Source organism: Antechinus flavipes, chromosome 1 (assembly GCF_016432865.1).
Source record: "Antechinus flavipes isolate AdamAnt ecotype Samford, QLD, Australia chromosome 1, AdamAnt_v2, whole genome shotgun sequence".
Classification (NCBI taxonomy): Eukaryota; Metazoa; Chordata; class Mammalia; order Dasyuromorphia; family Dasyuridae; genus Antechinus; species Antechinus flavipes.
The window spans coordinates 74,184,692-74,202,417 of NC_067398.1; the positions used below are offsets into that span (position 1 = coordinate 74,184,692).

Consider the following 17,726-nt stretch of genomic DNA (forward strand, 5'->3'; position numbering starts at 1 on the left):
GAGGCAAAAACATTATAAAACACAATGGAAATCAGTTCAACATGTCATTTAGGTAAGTGGAAAACAACTTCAAGGAAAATTTTTTTCCTCTAATTTTGGAGCTTATTCACTTATTAAAAGCTAAAATCATCATTCATTTTCTATCTTGAGTTCAGGAAAACATGTCTGATAAATTCCTTTGGTCTGGGAGCAGAGTCTGGCAGCAGACAATGGAAAAGCATCTAGCAAAGATTTGGAGACCAAGGTCATCAGGACCCATAACAGAACACCAGAGGATCTGCAACATCAGAAGCAAAATCCACATTGTGGCCAAACAGACAGTTCTGTGCTGTTGCTCAACTAAGCTACTCTATCTCCTGCCTCTGCCTTTCCTTTGATTGTTATCCCATCCTAAAATACTCTCCATTCCCAGCTTTTTCTTTTGAATTTCCTGATTTCCTTCAAGGTTCAAATAAAATCCAATCTTCTGTAATGATCTTTGCTCACTTCCATAAGACTTCCACCAATTTATACCATATAAAATCACAAGTATGTTGTTTACATATAACTGTTTACATATTTTCTCCCCTATTAGAAAAGTAGTTCCTTGAAAGAAAAGAGAAGTCCATAATGAAGTAAGCCCCTTATAAATGCTTGTCAGCTGTTTATTTTAGGTGTCCTAAGTGAATCTCATATTCAAAATCAAGAAATAAAATCATTTTTATTAAAGCTCAATCAGAAACCTCCAGCAAAACAGAGTAGCAAAAACTAAAAATAGCTATATTGGATTTGCTAAAGAAAGATAAACTATCTGATGCAGATCAATTTATTATTACTTCCAAATTAGAAAGGTTAAGAATAAAGTATAAAATCAGCAAATTCCCAGGAATCTATTATTTTCTCTCTTGGGTAAAATATTAAATCTCTGAGGTGAAAAGTTGCACAAAAGTCATGTATTTAAACTCTACTACAAATTCTTGTAGCAAGAATTCTTTTGATAACATCCCTAACATTTGTTCATCCAGATTCTCTCTAAAAAGTTCCATCTAAAGAACTTTTGAAACAGTCATTCTACTTTGACAGTGCCAATTATTAAGAAGTTTTTCTCTCTATCAGGATGGAATACATATATGTCCCCTACCCCTTGCTCTAGTTTTCATCCTAGTGACAAGTAAAGTAAGCCTAATTCCTCTTCCATATGACAATTCATCAAATATCTTGGCTTTTTAAAATGTTTTTATCAATGACTTGGATGAAGGCATGGATGGCATGCTTACTAAATGTTCAGATGACACAAAGTGGAAACAGATAATTTATTTAGACAACAAATTCAGAAATCAAAATATCATGAATAGAATAAAAGTCCATATGCACAACATGGACTAGTGTATCTTGATGTGTTGGCATATGCTATATGAATGCTTAGGGCAATGGGAAGTTTTTAAGAAAATGATATTTAATAAAATATAAAAATCTACATTTGGGTTTATCAGCTTCACAAGTACATAAGGGGAAAGAAGTGATTAGACAGAAATTGTTCTGAAATTATTTGAGGTAGATATTGTAAGCAAAAGAACTAATGTAATCTGAGACTGCTTTAAGACAGGTTAATTTCCAGACCTTGAAAGATGATAACCCCGTTATGTTCTTCCCTAATCAGAGACAAATTTTAAGTACTTTGTTGAATTCTTGGCACCACATTTTAGTAAAGAAGTTCACAATCTGGAAAGTATAAAGATACTCCTGGTTTGTGGCCCTTTTCCTACAGAGACATCACAAGGAACCTTGGAACAGCCTCAGAACATGTAACTTTCTTCACCTTAGGGGAAGATATTCTAGTGTTCTAGAGGATTCTCTCAGATCTGACCTACCTTAACTTACTGTTATTGTACAAATTATCTCACATGCTTACAATCTACTCCCTTACTTCCATTCCCATATTCCTAACCCCAAAACGCTCTACTACAGATACAATACATTCTGAAATGCCTATTCTATAATTAACTTTTATAAATTATTATAATTACATTAAATAATTTTTTAAAAATAATATAATTTTATATTAAACTTTTTCCTTTATCCCTCCTCTTACTGAGACTTGGTTTATGCCTAATGATAAGCCTAATTCCCTGCCCAACTAGGACCATTGTGGGGAAGGACAGGTTAGAATATTCACCATTCCCCTTTGTCACTTCCAAATGCCTGCCATCAGCATTCAATAACATTTTCTCCTTTGTAGCTGCTCCCTAATGACACCAAGGATATTCTTTCTCCCTCAATAATTTTAGCGCCTGAATTGTAGTCTTTCTCTCCTCAGAACCCTGATTTTATACTTCCACATACACATTGATACTCCCCCAAACACCTTAACTTCCCAGTTCTTCTCAATTTAATGACCAATTCGTCTTCCACTCTACTTCAAGCTGAAAGATAGCCATATGTTTGGTCATGACACGACTTACAAGTGTTTCCCTTCCATATTCATGAGCTTTAAAATGTCTTTATTTAATTATAATTTCTTTATCATTCCATCTTTACCTCTGCATTAGTACCTCAACTATTTTCTTCATTCTTCCAGTGACTAGTAATTTGTCTTCCACTCAATTTATTCCCAGGCTATTATATTTAACAGAATATGTTGTCCTTTCTTCCTTATCTTGACCCCTTGTCAAACCATTCCACTTTATACTATTTTCTGCACTCAATCCCTCACTTGCTTATCCTCTTCCCAAAAATGTATTGCCAAGTCCCAACCTTGGATTATTCCTGATGCCTTATCATCTATATGTTTCTGCTAATGAAAGGAGCTGGACAAAATCGCAAAACTGCTGACTGAATTCACTACAAACTTCTATTAGAAAATCTAAAGTAGGTCTTTGAAGCAAGAAAACAATTTCAAATTTTGCCTAATTAATTCACTCTCTTATTCATCTTGACAGCTATATCAAAATTTTTTATCCTTCCTGAAGCTTGAAATGACACTGGAAAAACTTGAGACCATTTGCTAAAAATCTTCCTTTTTCTTTTCCTCCTCATCTCATTTGCCTCAAATGATCTTCTGCTATCTCCTTCACTTTTTTCTCACAGAAGATATTGCTGTTCTTGTTGATCCCATTCTATTTCATTTTCACCAGCAGATTTTTTTTCTATTATCCCTTCCCTTAGTAATTTTGTATAGCTTTTATATATAGTTGTTTGTATGTTAGCTTCCCCATTGGGATGTGAGATCCTTGAGGGCAGGTAACCTGTTTTTGCTTTTTCTCATGTCCCTGATGCCTGGCACGTAATAAGCACTTAATAAATGTTTGGTGACTGACTAAGGATAGTTTACTACATCATATGAAGAGTAGGGAAATATAATAACCATATTCAAGTATTTAAAGGGTTTTCATGGAAGAAGAACTAGATTTATTCTCTCTGGCTCCAGAGAGCAGAACTAAGAGTAATGGAGTCAAGTTTGAAGAAATAGTAGTATTTGGTTAATGAAGAGTCTCCTATTTCTACTGGGAAAAACAAGCTATCAAAAAATGAAATAGACTATATCTTTTAGTGATATATGCACCTCATTTGACTTGTTAAAGTGAAATGTAAGTAAATACTTGTTGAAGATGTTGTAAAAGGGACTTTGGCCCATGTATGTGTTAAACTAGATAACACCCATAAGAATTATCAACAGAAAAGCTGCGAAGTGAGTTTTTTGTCTCATTAATTCTCTATGGTAATCTATTGGCAATGGTTGTAATCAAAGGAAGGAGTACCCTTATTGATGAAACCACAGCTCCTTGACACACTTAAGTAAGAACCAAAAAAAAAAAAAATGATGTGACTGAAATGAATATTCAAAATATCCTGATGATGATTCTTTGAGTTAAACAAAGAGTGGTGTTGCTGCTAACTCCTGCATAAATATAATCGCTATTGAATTGTTTTAAGAATCAAAATAAACAATATTCAATGTACAAATAATACCAACAATGGCTCTTGATATAAACCTAGGAGCTGGGGGTATAAGGGACAGTGTAACCAGACTTAAATGTGTAGCTGTATTATACAGTATCCATTTCTAAAGGGATTATCGTTCAAATCAAAAGTTATCAAGTCTATACTCAATTGTGAAGCATGGCAAATTTTCTTTACATCTTTGGAGACTGCAGGTAGTTTGGGAGAGAGTTTGGTCCCAAACTGTCATCCAGGAGGTGAATCATGGTGTGCAGGACTGACGCCACTTTCCATAACTCACTATCTTCAGGGTATTGACCAATGAAAAGTACTAGACTTTGTTTCATTTCAGTAAGAATCTTCTGAATCACAGTAGCATTTAGCCATTGATGGATCACCTAAAAAAAATTTTTAAATCACAGTTATTAAATATGATATGTCTATGTTCTTTGGTCTTTGAGAGAACTCAATAATAATGACAAGACAAAAATTAACTTTGAGAGACAATTGTGTAGTGAATTGCATTCCAGATATGGAGTCAAAAATACTTGGTTTCAAATCCAGTTTCTGATAATTATTGGTTGGATGACCCTGGGCAAGTGAGTTTAACTCATCTTAACCTCAGTTTTACCATCTATTAAAGAGGAACTTACCTTACAGAATTAACATGAGGATCAATGAGATAATGTTTGCAAAGAAAACTTTGAAGTGTTCTGTGAATATCAGTTATTATTATTATTATAGCTTTACTAAGTTAGTCACTAATCATTTATTAAGTGTTTATTCTGTGATGGGCACAATGTTAAAGACAGGATACAAAAAAAGGGCAAAAGTAGTCCCTTCTTTTAAAAAGCTCATGAATGTTCTAAAGGAGGAATCAACATGTAAAAAGTTTTATAAAATCTCATTTGTGGTACGTATTAATTAAAGTATAATTCTAGGCTTATCTTTTATCATATATAGATATATTTATATACATAGATTTCAGCATAGATGAAAAGCATCAACATTTGTCTATTGAATATATAATATGTGTTTGTTTCATCTTGGACATATGGAGGGGTGGACATTTTTTTTTTACTAAACTGATGATTTCTTTGGTATCAGGTACTTTCAATGTGGAATCTTTATCTGCCAATACAGGTTAATACTTGCTCTGCAATCTTAAAATTGCAGCATTTAAAGCTTAAGTGGTGTGTTCACTGTCACAGCCAATGTGTCTATAAATTGAATTTGAAGCCAATTTCTAGGCTCTAAGACCAGCTTTTCACCTATTGTATCATGTGGCTTCTACAGTGTACATTTAATTATTTTAGATATTGTTCATTTATACATAAATCCCTTCTGCCCAAGACCTGCCCTTACACCTTTCCTTGGGATGCTGTGCTCTAAAGGGTTAAATCTGTGGAATTCAAGTTTGACCCACAAAGTTAATATAGCTCTGGGTGTTGCAATAGACTTGTCAATCTAAGTTCATAAAAGTTAATTATAAGATTTGCTACCAGATATTTAAGGCCATAATAATTTGTAACATCATCTACTAAGTTGCACAGAGGCATTGATTTCATTGATAGATGGAACAACTAGAAAACAAAATTGCTGATTTTTTTTTTTTTTTACAAAATTAAACATGAGTTTGAATTAACTGGGAAATGCCATGTTGAGCTGTTGTGGCTTGGTCCATTGAATAGATAATGATAAGTTAAAAGATTGGAAACCCCAATTGTTCACTCTCTGCAAGATAAATTTATCTAGAATTCAAATTTAAAATCTTAGTCCTATCTTTTCTATAGATTTGTCAATTAATTAACCAAGGGTTAAATAATATCATTATTTAACCAAAAGCAAATGGATTCATCTTACAAAAATACTTTGAATTTTATTAAAATCTACAAATATTCAACACTTTCTCAAATAAATACAATTAGTTTTCCACAAGGGGAAAAAAAAGGAAAGAAAATAAGCACTTATAAAAGTACCAGAAACTTTGTGAAGTGTCTTTTTAAAATAAATATCTCATTTGATCCTCACAGGAACTCTGCAAGGCAATTTCTATTAATAGCCCCAGTTTATTGTTGAGGAAACTGAGGTTAATAGAGATTTCAATGACTCTTACAGGGTTAAATAGACAGTGTCTGAGTATTGGTTTGAATTCAGCTCTGCCTGCCTCTAAGCCTCTGCTCTTCCCACTGCACCATTAGCCATTTCTGAAATTGACAACTGATGAACAGCAAGTGAGAAAGTTGATAGATTGGGAGTGAATGAGATTTTGTTTGAAAAATCCCTAAGGGATATCAAATTGTGCATACCCTTTGATCCAGCAGTGTTTCTATTGGGCTTATATCCCAAAGAAATACTAAAGAAGGGAAAGGGACCTGTATGTGCCAAAATGTTTGTAGCAGCCCTATTTGTAGTGGCTAGAAACTGGAAAATGAATGGATGCCCATCAATTGGAGAATGGCTGGGTAAATTGTGGTATATGAATGTTATGGAATATTATTGTTCGGTAAGAAATGACCAGCAGGATGAATACAGAGAGAACTGGCGAGACCTACATGAACTGAGGCTAAGTGAAATGAGCAGAACCAGGAGATCATTATACACTTCGACAACGATATTGTATGAGGACATATTTTGATAGAAGTGGATTTCTTTGACAAAGAGACCTGAGTTTCAATTGATAAATGACGAACAAAAGCAGCTACACCCAAAGAAAGAACACTGGGAAACGAATGTGAACTATCTGCATTTTTGTTTTTCTTTCCGGGTTATTTATACCTTCTGAATCCAATTTTCCCTATGCAACAAGAGAACTGTTCGGTTCTGCAAACATATATTGTATCTAGGATATACTGCAACATATCCAACATATAAAGGACTGCTTGCCATCTAGGGGAGGGGGTGGAGGGAGGGAGGGGGAAAAAATCGGAACAGAAATGAGTGCAAGGGATAATGTTGTAAAAAAAAAAAATTACCCTGGCATGGATTCTGTCAATATAAAGTAATTATTAAATAAAAATTAAAAAAAAAAAAAGAAAAGAAAAATCCCTAAGGGAAAAAGGTAAAAACAAAAAAGAATGACCCTGATTTACAGGAATAATACCTGTTTGTAGATTTGGAGCTTGCTGACTGAATGGACTAGATAGTCTTTGGCTTCTGACCAGTGGATATTACAATTCCCATGATTATTGTTGTCAGTTTCAACTTCTGAAGAGTTGAACAAGGCTGAACATATAAATTGCTCCAATGAGCTGTCAGTGAGAATCTGAAAATGACACAAGAAATGTTCAGAAAAGGAGCTTTTTTTCCTTCTAAATGACACTGTTTTGTAAATAATATCTCATTTGCATAAAATCAGGAACTCTGGAAATAACTGGTTAGTGAAAGTAAGCACCAGGGGTCAGGTATCTTACTGATTCCTTCTAGTTGTTTACATTGTAGAGAATTGTTTAAATGGTTGTTTCAAGAAAACAAAAGGAAAAAAGCTCTCATTTATCTTATTTTGCCAAAAGGAAAAAGATAAAGTTGTTTTATAAGCACAGTCAAGAAAGGTGATGCCATCCAAAATATTCATCAATGTTTTGCCTAAATGAAAAGAGACTTTGATTTCTGTTGCTACTTTTGTCCTTGGAAAATAAAATCTATCAGCTCATGAACACACTATTTTCTTCCTCTGTTTTGCTAAGGTCAAAAAGTAAGCCAGTCTGAAGAATTCAAAAGTAGATATGAATTGAGGAGAGTCAGGCCTGAATAGAACAATATTATGTTTTTTGTTATAATTGATCAATTTCTCCTATTACACAGATGGGAGGTTGGGATAGAGTTCTAATTTCATCTTTAATTCAACTAAGTTCAATAAACATTAAGAGCCAACTTTACAATATATTAACCTAAGCCAGAAAACACAAAAATGCTTATTATTACTACCCTCTCCCCTTAAATACTCCCACTTTTCTGGGTTTTCATGTTACTGCTTGATTTTCCTCCTAGCTATCTGCTCCTTCTCATTCTCCCTTGAGTGATCGAGATCTCATATCACCCTCTCCCCTTAAATACTCTCACTTTTCTGGGTTTTCATGTTACTGCTTGATTTTCCTCCTAGCTATCTGCTCCTTCTCATTCTCCCTTGAGTGATCGTGATCTCATATCACTACTTATTGTCAATATGCCCTCTTTTCTTTTTACTCAACACTTGCTCATCTGATGATATTATGAGCTCTCACAAATATTGTTATGCTGGAGAAACTGAGGCAAGATAGAGTTTAGAGAGTTTTTTAATAATTTATTTGAAAGAGAGAGATTATGCTGGGGGCATGCTTCCCCCAGGGCTGATGTCCAAAGCATCCAGCCACCAATGTGAGTTCTCAATGACATATATATGCAAGTGACTCAGCTACAGGGGTAGTTTGAGGCAGGGGCAGAGTCCGAGCATTGAGAGTGGAAATGGGACTATCAATCCGGTTCTGACAAGGTTGGGGGACATTCTGATAAATTGGGATTACAGAATGGAGAGAGGCACCCAACATTCTGAGGATGTCTAAGATAGAAGGTATTTCTCCTTATCTAGATCATCATGATTAGGAGGGAAGAGTGGTGTTGCAGGATTGAGCAGAACAATTAGGAATTGAGGCAGAACAATTCAGGGAAACCAAGGCAGAACAATTAGGTAAACTGTGGCAAAACAATATAAATTATCATATTTATGGAAATGGAACCCAAATTTATATATTCAACATTAGTTTCCCCTCTGATTTTCATTTCTGGGAAATCTTCTTGTCCTCTGAGAAGACAAATATGTCTTCCCAATTGATTATCAGGCATTTTTAAATGGATGTCCCCTAGGCAACTACAACTCAACATGTCCAACAGAGAATTCTTTTATCTTTTTTATGTTTATTTTGTACATACATATATATATGCATTTAATGCCTTATTTGGAAGAATATAAATTTCTTAAGAGCAGGAACTGTTTCAATTTTGTCTTTGTATTTCTAGCATAGTGCCTGGAATATTATATACACTTGATGGCTACATGCTGCTTCACAGAAGTGTAATTAGGAAGAATGGTGTGAAGACAATGAAATAGAATTTACTGTGAGAAATTCAAGAAGGGAGGGATCATTTCTATGAAAAACAAGGTTCAGAATGGGGATTAGCGAAAGCTTCATAGAAGAGGGAATACCTATGCTGAGCCTTGATGTCAGAAAAAAATTTTACAAGAAATAGGTGAGATATGAAGAGTCTCATTCCACACACAGGGAATGAATGGCTTGTACAAAAATCCAAAGGCAGAAGAGGGCAAGATGAGACAAAGCACAACAAAAGTTAATGATAGTGTACAGATATACAGAAAAAAAAAAATACAACAAAAAAAAGGGTTTTATAGCAGGCAAAAATCAGATTATGGAGAGGCTTAGAACTAAAGATTATGAATAGGACAAGATCTTAGAAATTATCTGGCCCAAATCTTTCATTTTACAGAGAGGAAACTAAGGGCAAAGCAATCAGAATTTTGAATCCAATCTGGCACAACAGCTTTTTTTTCTGGCTTTCAATTTTGTTCTAATCACTGTGCCAGGGTTGGGGCAATAAAAATGCAACTGAAATAGTCTCTGCCCTCAGAAGCTCATATTCTGTTACAGAAGTGTCAAAACACATAGACCACAATACTACCAAACATGTACCAAGCGAGATGAAACTGTAGTTCCCATCTGATTTAAATTTATTGATATTTTAGTTTAAAAGTGAAATGTATTTACATATGTGGTTTTCTAAGTCAGTGTATGGTTAGCAGGGATATTAATGAATAGCTTTGTCGGCTCTTGTTCCTGTTTAAGTTGGATACCACTTCTATTAGGCAGAGAAAATATATAACATATTTGTAAGGAAGAATAAAACAAGGACATTTAAGAAGGAAGAGATCACTCATAATTGGGGAGACAGGTAAAAGGGAATCAAAGAAAGCTTCTCAGGGAAGGTGACATTTGAATTAAGTATTAAAAGAGAGATGGGGAAGAGCCCCATGCTTAAGAAATAGCATTTGTGAATGCAAGGAGGTAAAAGATATAGCAAAATTAGGGAAAAGTTGTCTATCAGTATTGGTTTTGTATACCAAATGTCTACATAGAGATGATTAGTATGAAATTGGACCCAAATAGTATGTGGGAGTCAGATTGTGGAGAACCTTAAGATGCCACACTAATATGTTTGAATTTTATCCCATAGACAATGGATAGCCAATGATACTTTCTGTGCATGAGACCAATAAAGAACAATACTTAGTGACAAAGCAAGGATTTGAACAAATGTTCTGGCTTCTTTCCATTTGACTATGATCTGCATTTTATGTAATGAAGAATGGTGACTACACAAAAACATGAAACATTCTATTTTAATGAATTTTTAATAAAATTGTCAAAAAGGTGCTGTTCATTGAATACATGGATTTTTCAGTGGTCCCCGAATGTTACTGCTCTGCCTTCCATCCCAAGCATACAATTTGATCATAAACTTAGACGCAATACCATACAGTCCCTTCTATCCCTAAGCAGATACCATGTGGACATCTAAATGTGGAATGTTTTCAAATTTATACAAATGAAGGGGCAGCTAAGTGGCAGCTAGGTAGCGCAGTGGATAGAGCACCAGCCCTGAAGTCAGGAGGTCCTGAGTCCTGAGTTCAAATCTGGCCTCAGACATTTAACACTTCTTAGCTTTGTGACCCTGAACAAATCACTTAATCCCAATTGCCTCAGCAAAAAGAAAAAAAAAAAAAAAAGAATTCTTAAAAAAAAAAAAGTATATGAATGAAAGAATTTAGAGCTGAAAGGACTGGGAAAGCTATAGAATTCAGTCCTTTCATTTGATACAGATAATGATACAGTGGATGGAACACTATACTTGGAATCAGGAGATCTCAGTTCAAATTCTGCCTCAGTTATCAGTTGTGTGATTCTAAGCAGCTTGCTCTCTATTTGCCCATTTCCTCATCAGTAAAATAGGGGTAATGATAATACCTACCTCCCAGTGTTGTTGTGGAAAAATAAGTGAGATAATAATTGTAAAGAACTTAGCACAGCTCCTGGCACATAATAAGAGCTATATAAATGGTCTCTGTTATGTTCATTGGACAGCTAGATGGCACAATGGATATATTGCTGGGCCTGGAATCAGGAAGACTAATATTTCTGGATTCCAATTCCTGGCCTCTGATACTTACTAGCTGTGTAATCCTGAAGAAGTTGTTTAACCCTGTTTGCCTTAATGTTCTCATCTGTAGAATAAACTGAAGAAGGAAATGGCAAACCATATCAGTTTCTTTGTCCAAGAAAATCCCAGATTAGGTCATGAAGAATTGGACATAAATGAAATGACTAAATAACAAAAGTTACCACCATTTATTGTTGTTGCTATTATACAGAAGGAAACCGAAGCTAAACAAAACTGAGCCAGACTGGCATGTCTGGGTGAATAAGAAATCTCTTTATTAATAGTAAGTTCATTTCAAATCATTGTAAGGACGTGACTTTCCCCATATGAACCTAATTCCCATGTAAACCTTGAGAACCCAATCGAGGAAGGACATGACTCCCCCTGTGAGAACTTGACTACTCTCTCACCCCAAGAGCATATATTTTAACTCCTTCTCCTATGAAAACCTGACCGTTCCTTGACCCATAAGAAGATATATTTCAACTCTTTTCTTTTTAATCTATAAAACAGGCATGTACCACCTGTGTTTTAGCTCCAATTATATGATTCCAGGAACTCGCCACTCCTTGGAACTGTTGCTGTTGATAAGGACTGGCCCCCTTATCAATGCAACATTTGATTATAACCACCTGGAGCTCTAGTTGGTACATCATTGTCTTAGATGAGGTCTTCATTTGGCCCAAAGCCTTCTTTGTTTGGACTCCTATAAAGAGTGGGCAAAGCATTCTCCACTTTGAAGCCTCACCTATGGAGATGATGATCTGCCTAGGACTTTCCCGATCGAGACTCACAGGCTGAAATACCGGGGCCTCCCAGCCGTAAATTAGAGTTGAAGTTCCCTCGACCGGTGATATGATGTAATGTGTTCTCTTTATCTGCTATTCTAATCATAATTCTTATTATTCTTTGTCTTTTGTCTGTTGTGTGTTATTTGCTGTATTAGTTGTTATTGCAAACGATCTATTCCGTGCATTATATAATTAAATTTTACTTTCACTTTAATTGAGTCCGAGAGCATCATTTTGTAGGAGCAAATCTGAACCTTTCCCTAAAATCACAAAACACTGGGTCATGGAAGCATAGATCTCAAGTGGGTAGGAACATCAGAATGTACCCTCGTCCAATCCTTCATTTATCAGCTGAGGAAAATGAAGGTCATTGAAGGTAACTTGCCCCAAATCACCCAAGTATTAAGGATCAAAAGTGAGATTTGAATATCGGTCCTCTAATTCTGGTATGATGAATATTGTCATAATAACCTTTTTTATGCCTTGATTGAACAAAGAGAGTTTTGTGCTTTTGTCTTCCAGATATTCTTAATCTGTAGGAAAGATATGGTTTTAGGGCATTTTGTCATACAATCATTGTAAAAAAGATAAAAACAAAATGATCTTAAATTCTCTGCACATTTTAGACAACTATGGGACTATGAAGATGCAGTCTACTATAGAAAATCATTTGTGAAAGCCTGCTTGCTGCTTTTACTTCTTTTTAGCTCTGAGTTAAAGTGATCTTTATTGATTTTTTTCCAGGGGAAAAGGTCAGAATTTGAGAGGTAACAAAAAAAAAAAAAAAAAAAAAAAAAAACTAGACATCTTTTAAATACAATTGTACCAGTCTGCAATTTTCATTGATAATTCTGACCAAAATGAATTGGACCTTTATTTTAGCAAAGTTTTTTCAATTTAATAAATTTGAGATTTATTTTTATCTTGCTCTAGCATGGATTTATGAATTCCCCCACTCCAAAATGACTATTATCTACTACTACAATTTATGCATCGTATATTCCTGCCAACTATCCTAATTTTTTTTGTTCCTCAAACTCATCATTCAATTTCCATTCTCCATGCATACCATGTCCTTCATACTTGAAAGGCACTCTTGTTCTCTAGTGTTCTCTCTTTCCATCTCTCCCTCTATCTATATGTCTTGCATTTCAACTCTTAGAAGCCTTAGCTCCCTTAATTATTTAATTCAACCAAATTAGTTCACTTCCTATAGGAAGTTTTCACTGATGGTCTCAGTAATGAATGTACTCTCTCTCTCCTCAAGTTATCTTAACTTTTCTTAACTAATTATATGCTGTATCCTTATTAAATATATACATCATCAGGGCAAGATTTTTCTCTTTTGTTTTATGTCTTTGTGGCCACAGTTCTTAGTACAATTCCTTTAACATAGTTAATTTGAATTGAATCATCAGGGTTTTTACTTCCCAAAACTCTATTACCATGTGCAAGAAGTCTTTCTTTCTGATACTTCTAAGAAATAATAAGCTGTATTGAGTTAAGGCAATTAACCCAGAGCAAGGACACAGAAATTCCTTAAATAGAGAAATGGAATGGAGTATCCAGGATATAACTACTTGCAGCATTGATTATATTTACCTTCGGAAAATGACAAACTCTCTGGGCCTCAGTTTCCCTATTTGTAAAATTGGCGGATTATAACTGATTATGTAAAGGTTCCATCCAATTATGGATCTATTACATCTATATGACTATAAAAGAAAATTCAATTTTGAGTCATAGGACCTGATTTCAAATTCTGATTCAGACCTTTATTAGTTGAGTACCTAAGACAAGTTCTTTACTATCTCCAGGTTTCAATTTCTTCAACTATAAAATGAGGGGGTTGTACTAAAATTCCTTATAGCTCTGAATTTTTGAACCTATTATCTCTATATGTCTAAAATAAGCTAGGTCTTACTTAGATACTTGAGCAGTAGCTACCATATCTCTTCTTACAGACTAACTCCTCCTTATACAATCAGCCCATTTCCCTAATAAAGTTTCACCTATTTTTTTATAATTCAAGACAAAAGAAAAAAATTACCAGTAACAGATCCTCGACTCTTACTTTAGTGATGTTCTAACAAAAATTGCCTAATGCTGTAAAGATGATGGACAAAGAATTTCAGCTATAGCCAAAAATCTGATTATAATCACAATAGCTAGTTTTATATAGTTTATATAGTATATCTCATTTGATCTCTTCTTCAGCATGGTTAGGTAGATAATATTATTTGTCCCATTTTACAGATGAGGAAACTAAAACTCAGAAAGTTCAAGTGATTTGTTCATGGTCATACAAATAGTAAATGTCAGAGGCAAAGATTGACACTGAAGTCTTTCTAACTTTAAGGTCAACACCCTCTGCAATATATCATGTGGACATTTGGACTGCTTTTTACATTGAATCTAAATGAGCTGATATTTAACATTTTTACAAGGGTAGTTTCTTAACATTGTTGACATATGCTTTAGTGCTGGACTACTGCCTTTGCATTAAAAAAAAAAAAAACTTGCTACAAAGGACGCTATGCATAACCTAAAGGAAAAAATGAAAAAAAATATATTTTCTTTGTTTTTCTTTTTAAATGAAAGTTTCATCATCCAGGAATCATTATTTTAAGAACCTACAGAAAATGTCACTGCTGTTGTATAGTTCTATGGTGACTTTTAGGAGGTAATTAAGGGATGAGGGATCAATGAACATCCATACCTCATTTAACTCACTAGTATAATTCAGCATCTTCTCAACTCGAAGGTCATCAAAGCCATATTTGGATGTCAAATCAGATTTTAGCTTCAGAGGGTTCCACACCACATTCCTTAGTGACAGATTATATCCAAGTCCTATTTAAAAACATATGCATAAGCAAAGTACAATCTTAAAACTTTTATCCTGCCTGTCATATCCTTACAAGCTGACAGATCTAAAAGTATACAGAAAGAATCTCAGCCTCTTCAAGGAAAAAAATGGACAAAAATGTTTGGATGAAAGGGCATCAAGAAATAAAATAACAAAATAGGAATAAATGTAAATTCACAATAGCAGAAAAATCTCTCTATATTTATGAAAATTGTAAAAGTAGAAACAATTTTTTCAGTTAGTAGAAATACTTACATTGTGTTGAAGATTAGACAAGGTTGGAATAGACTAGATAATATAACCAAGTTGAATTGGGGCTGGCAGTCTATCAAAAATCAGAATATTTGTCTTACAACACATATGTAGATGGAAAAGGTATGATTTAAGGTAAAGTGGCATAGGGCAGCTAGATGACCAAGTGAATAAGTGGCCAGATCTGGAATCAAAAAGACTAATCTTTCTGAGTTCAAATCCAACTTCAGACACTTACTAGCTGCATAACTCTGGGAACGTTACTTCCCATTACCCAATGGTTACTTAACCATTACCCTCAGTTCCTTATCTGTAAAATGGGCTTGAAAAAGAAATGGTAAACTACTCCAAATCTTTGCCAAAAAACCCCAAATGAGACCATGAAGAGTTGGACACAACTGAAATGACTCAACAACAACAATATATATAATATAATATGGAGGAATTTTAAAATGAAAACATATAAACATCAAGAAAATAATGAGTAAACAACCCAAAAAGTAAAATATAATGACTGATGTAGTAATCAAGATACCTTATAACCTGTTATAGCATATGAAATATCACTTTACTTAGAAAGTAAAGAAATATATTCTCCCTGGAGAAAACCTCAGATATCATCCTCAAGTATTGGTTCAATCCATAAGAGGTATAGAATGAGTTAAATAATGTATGTCTCTTTCAGAGTCATCCATTTTTAGAATGTCAAAGGATTATGAAACTCTTCTGGGCCCAATTTTAAACCAATGTTTTAAAAAAAATCCTTGTAGTCTATCAAATTATCTACTCTGCTTCAATATGTTCAGTGATAAAGAGATTACTACTTATTGAAGATGCCTCTTCTACTCCTAGACAACTCTAATAACTACATTTTCCTCTATGCTCACCAATAACTTTTATCCATAGTCTTAATTTTTCCTTTGGAGCAACACAAAGAAAGTGCTCTTGTTCACAATCGTCCTTTAAGAATTAAGAAAAATGATGACTCCCTTTAGGAAGTTCTCTTATTCTGGTTATAAATGTTTATTTATTTTTTTTTTTACTTTTACCAAGGGCTAATAGAAGAGAACTCAATGTGGAATCAGGAAATCTGGGTTTAAATTCTTGTTCTAACATCAACTTTGTTGCTTTGGACAAATAATTTGACTTTTGGGAAATCTCAATTTCCTTTTGGTTTTTTTTTGGGGGGGAAGTAAAAAAAAAAATAGATGATTTCAAAGATTTCTTCCAGATTTAAAATTCCATGGTGCTATGAAAATCTAAAAATCTCTTAGGATTTCCTTTTTTTTAAATTCTTATTCAAATTTTTTTTTATTCTCCATACATAGATTCCATAATTCTTTCTCTAATTCATAACCTCTTAATGAAACTAAAATGGTTATGGATCTATTGGTGACCTAAATTAAGTGATCTTAAGGAGGGACATATAAATTCCCAATTTTGCCTTTCCATTTTATATTTGTTAGGAATCCATGAGGATTTTATGATGGGAGAGAGCTTTGAGTACATTTTCTCTAAGAACTGCAAAATCAAACATAAGTGGTACATTGTATGTCAAAATTGGCAAGAAAGTGGCATGAAAAAGCATGGGTTACATGTAAATTTTATACCCAATTATAATTTTAAAAATATTACTTGCTTGTTATTTTTGCACAATTACTGTAACTGCAAAAAAAAAAATCTACCCTGAGATTGTACTAAAAACTATAAAAAGGTTTAAATTGAATAACTCCCTTATCATCTCTTATCACTATCTCTTGCCTCTTATTCCTTCCCCACCTCACTCTAATCATTAAGAAAAACAGAATAGTAAGAGAGTATTATTGTCATAGAATGGCAAAAGCCAGACCATCCACTGAGTTGAAAAGCAAGCTTACAAGACAATTGAGTTGAACTGTGTAAAGAGGTGACGACAGAGGCTTCAGAAGAAAGTGGGCCCTGGGGAAGTTGCCCCATCAGAGAACATCTAACAGCTTTTCATCTCTCTCATATAGAATAAAAGTTTATGTAAGAGTACTGGCCTCGGAAACAGAGCATAATGGCTATAGGGATGACTTTAATCAGAACATTGGCTTATATAGGGACAGATCAAGAGCTAGGAAATCAAAAGAGACATTGTCAAGTAGCTTCATTGCCAAAAGATTCAGCCTTCTAATAATAACAATAACAATTCAGATAAAACTCTTTATAAAGATTTTTCCTCACACCTTTTCACCTTAGACAAGTGTCTTTCTTCACTTCTCCTAAGGTACATATCCATTCCCCAAGTTCATATTCTCTTTATGTAAAATTTTAATATAAGTAAATCAAATGATAAAAATGACTTGGGGAGTGAGTGTGGTGGAAGAAATTGTTAAAGATCATAAGTTCTTAATTAGGGTCCATATACTTTTAACAGATATTTTGATAATTTATTTCAATATAATGATTTCCTTTGTAATAGTTTATATTTTCCTTTATGTATTTAAAAATAATATTCTGAAAAGGATCCATAAGTTTCTCCAAACTGCCAAAGGGGTCAATTTCACAAAGGTTAGGAACCCATGATCTATATGATGAGGTCTCCTGGATAGTCCTGTTTATATATAACATTTTACTGATTACCTAAAGCCCCAAAACAATTGTAGAATTTCCTAAATGATATCCATAATTATTTTAAAGAGCTTTAAAAATATCTGTCCACATTG

At 34.0% G+C, this 17,726-nt stretch overlaps 1 protein-coding gene across 1 annotated transcript in view; it reads right to left on the minus strand.

Annotated features, from left to right (window-relative positions):
* Nucleotides 1–17,726, minus strand: part of ABCA13 (ATP binding cassette subfamily A member 13) — a 551,934-nt gene that overhangs the window by 449,952 nt on the left and 84,256 nt on the right. The window contains exons 8-10 of the mRNA XM_051984384.1: nucleotides 14,638–14,771; nucleotides 7,022–7,183; nucleotides 4,117–4,316 (exon numbers count right to left, since the gene is read on the minus strand). Coding sequence (XP_051840344.1) covers nucleotides 4,117–4,316; nucleotides 7,022–7,183; nucleotides 14,638–14,771 — 496 coding nt within the window. The remainder of the gene's footprint in view (nucleotides 1–4,116; nucleotides 4,317–7,021; nucleotides 7,184–14,637; nucleotides 14,772–17,726) is intronic.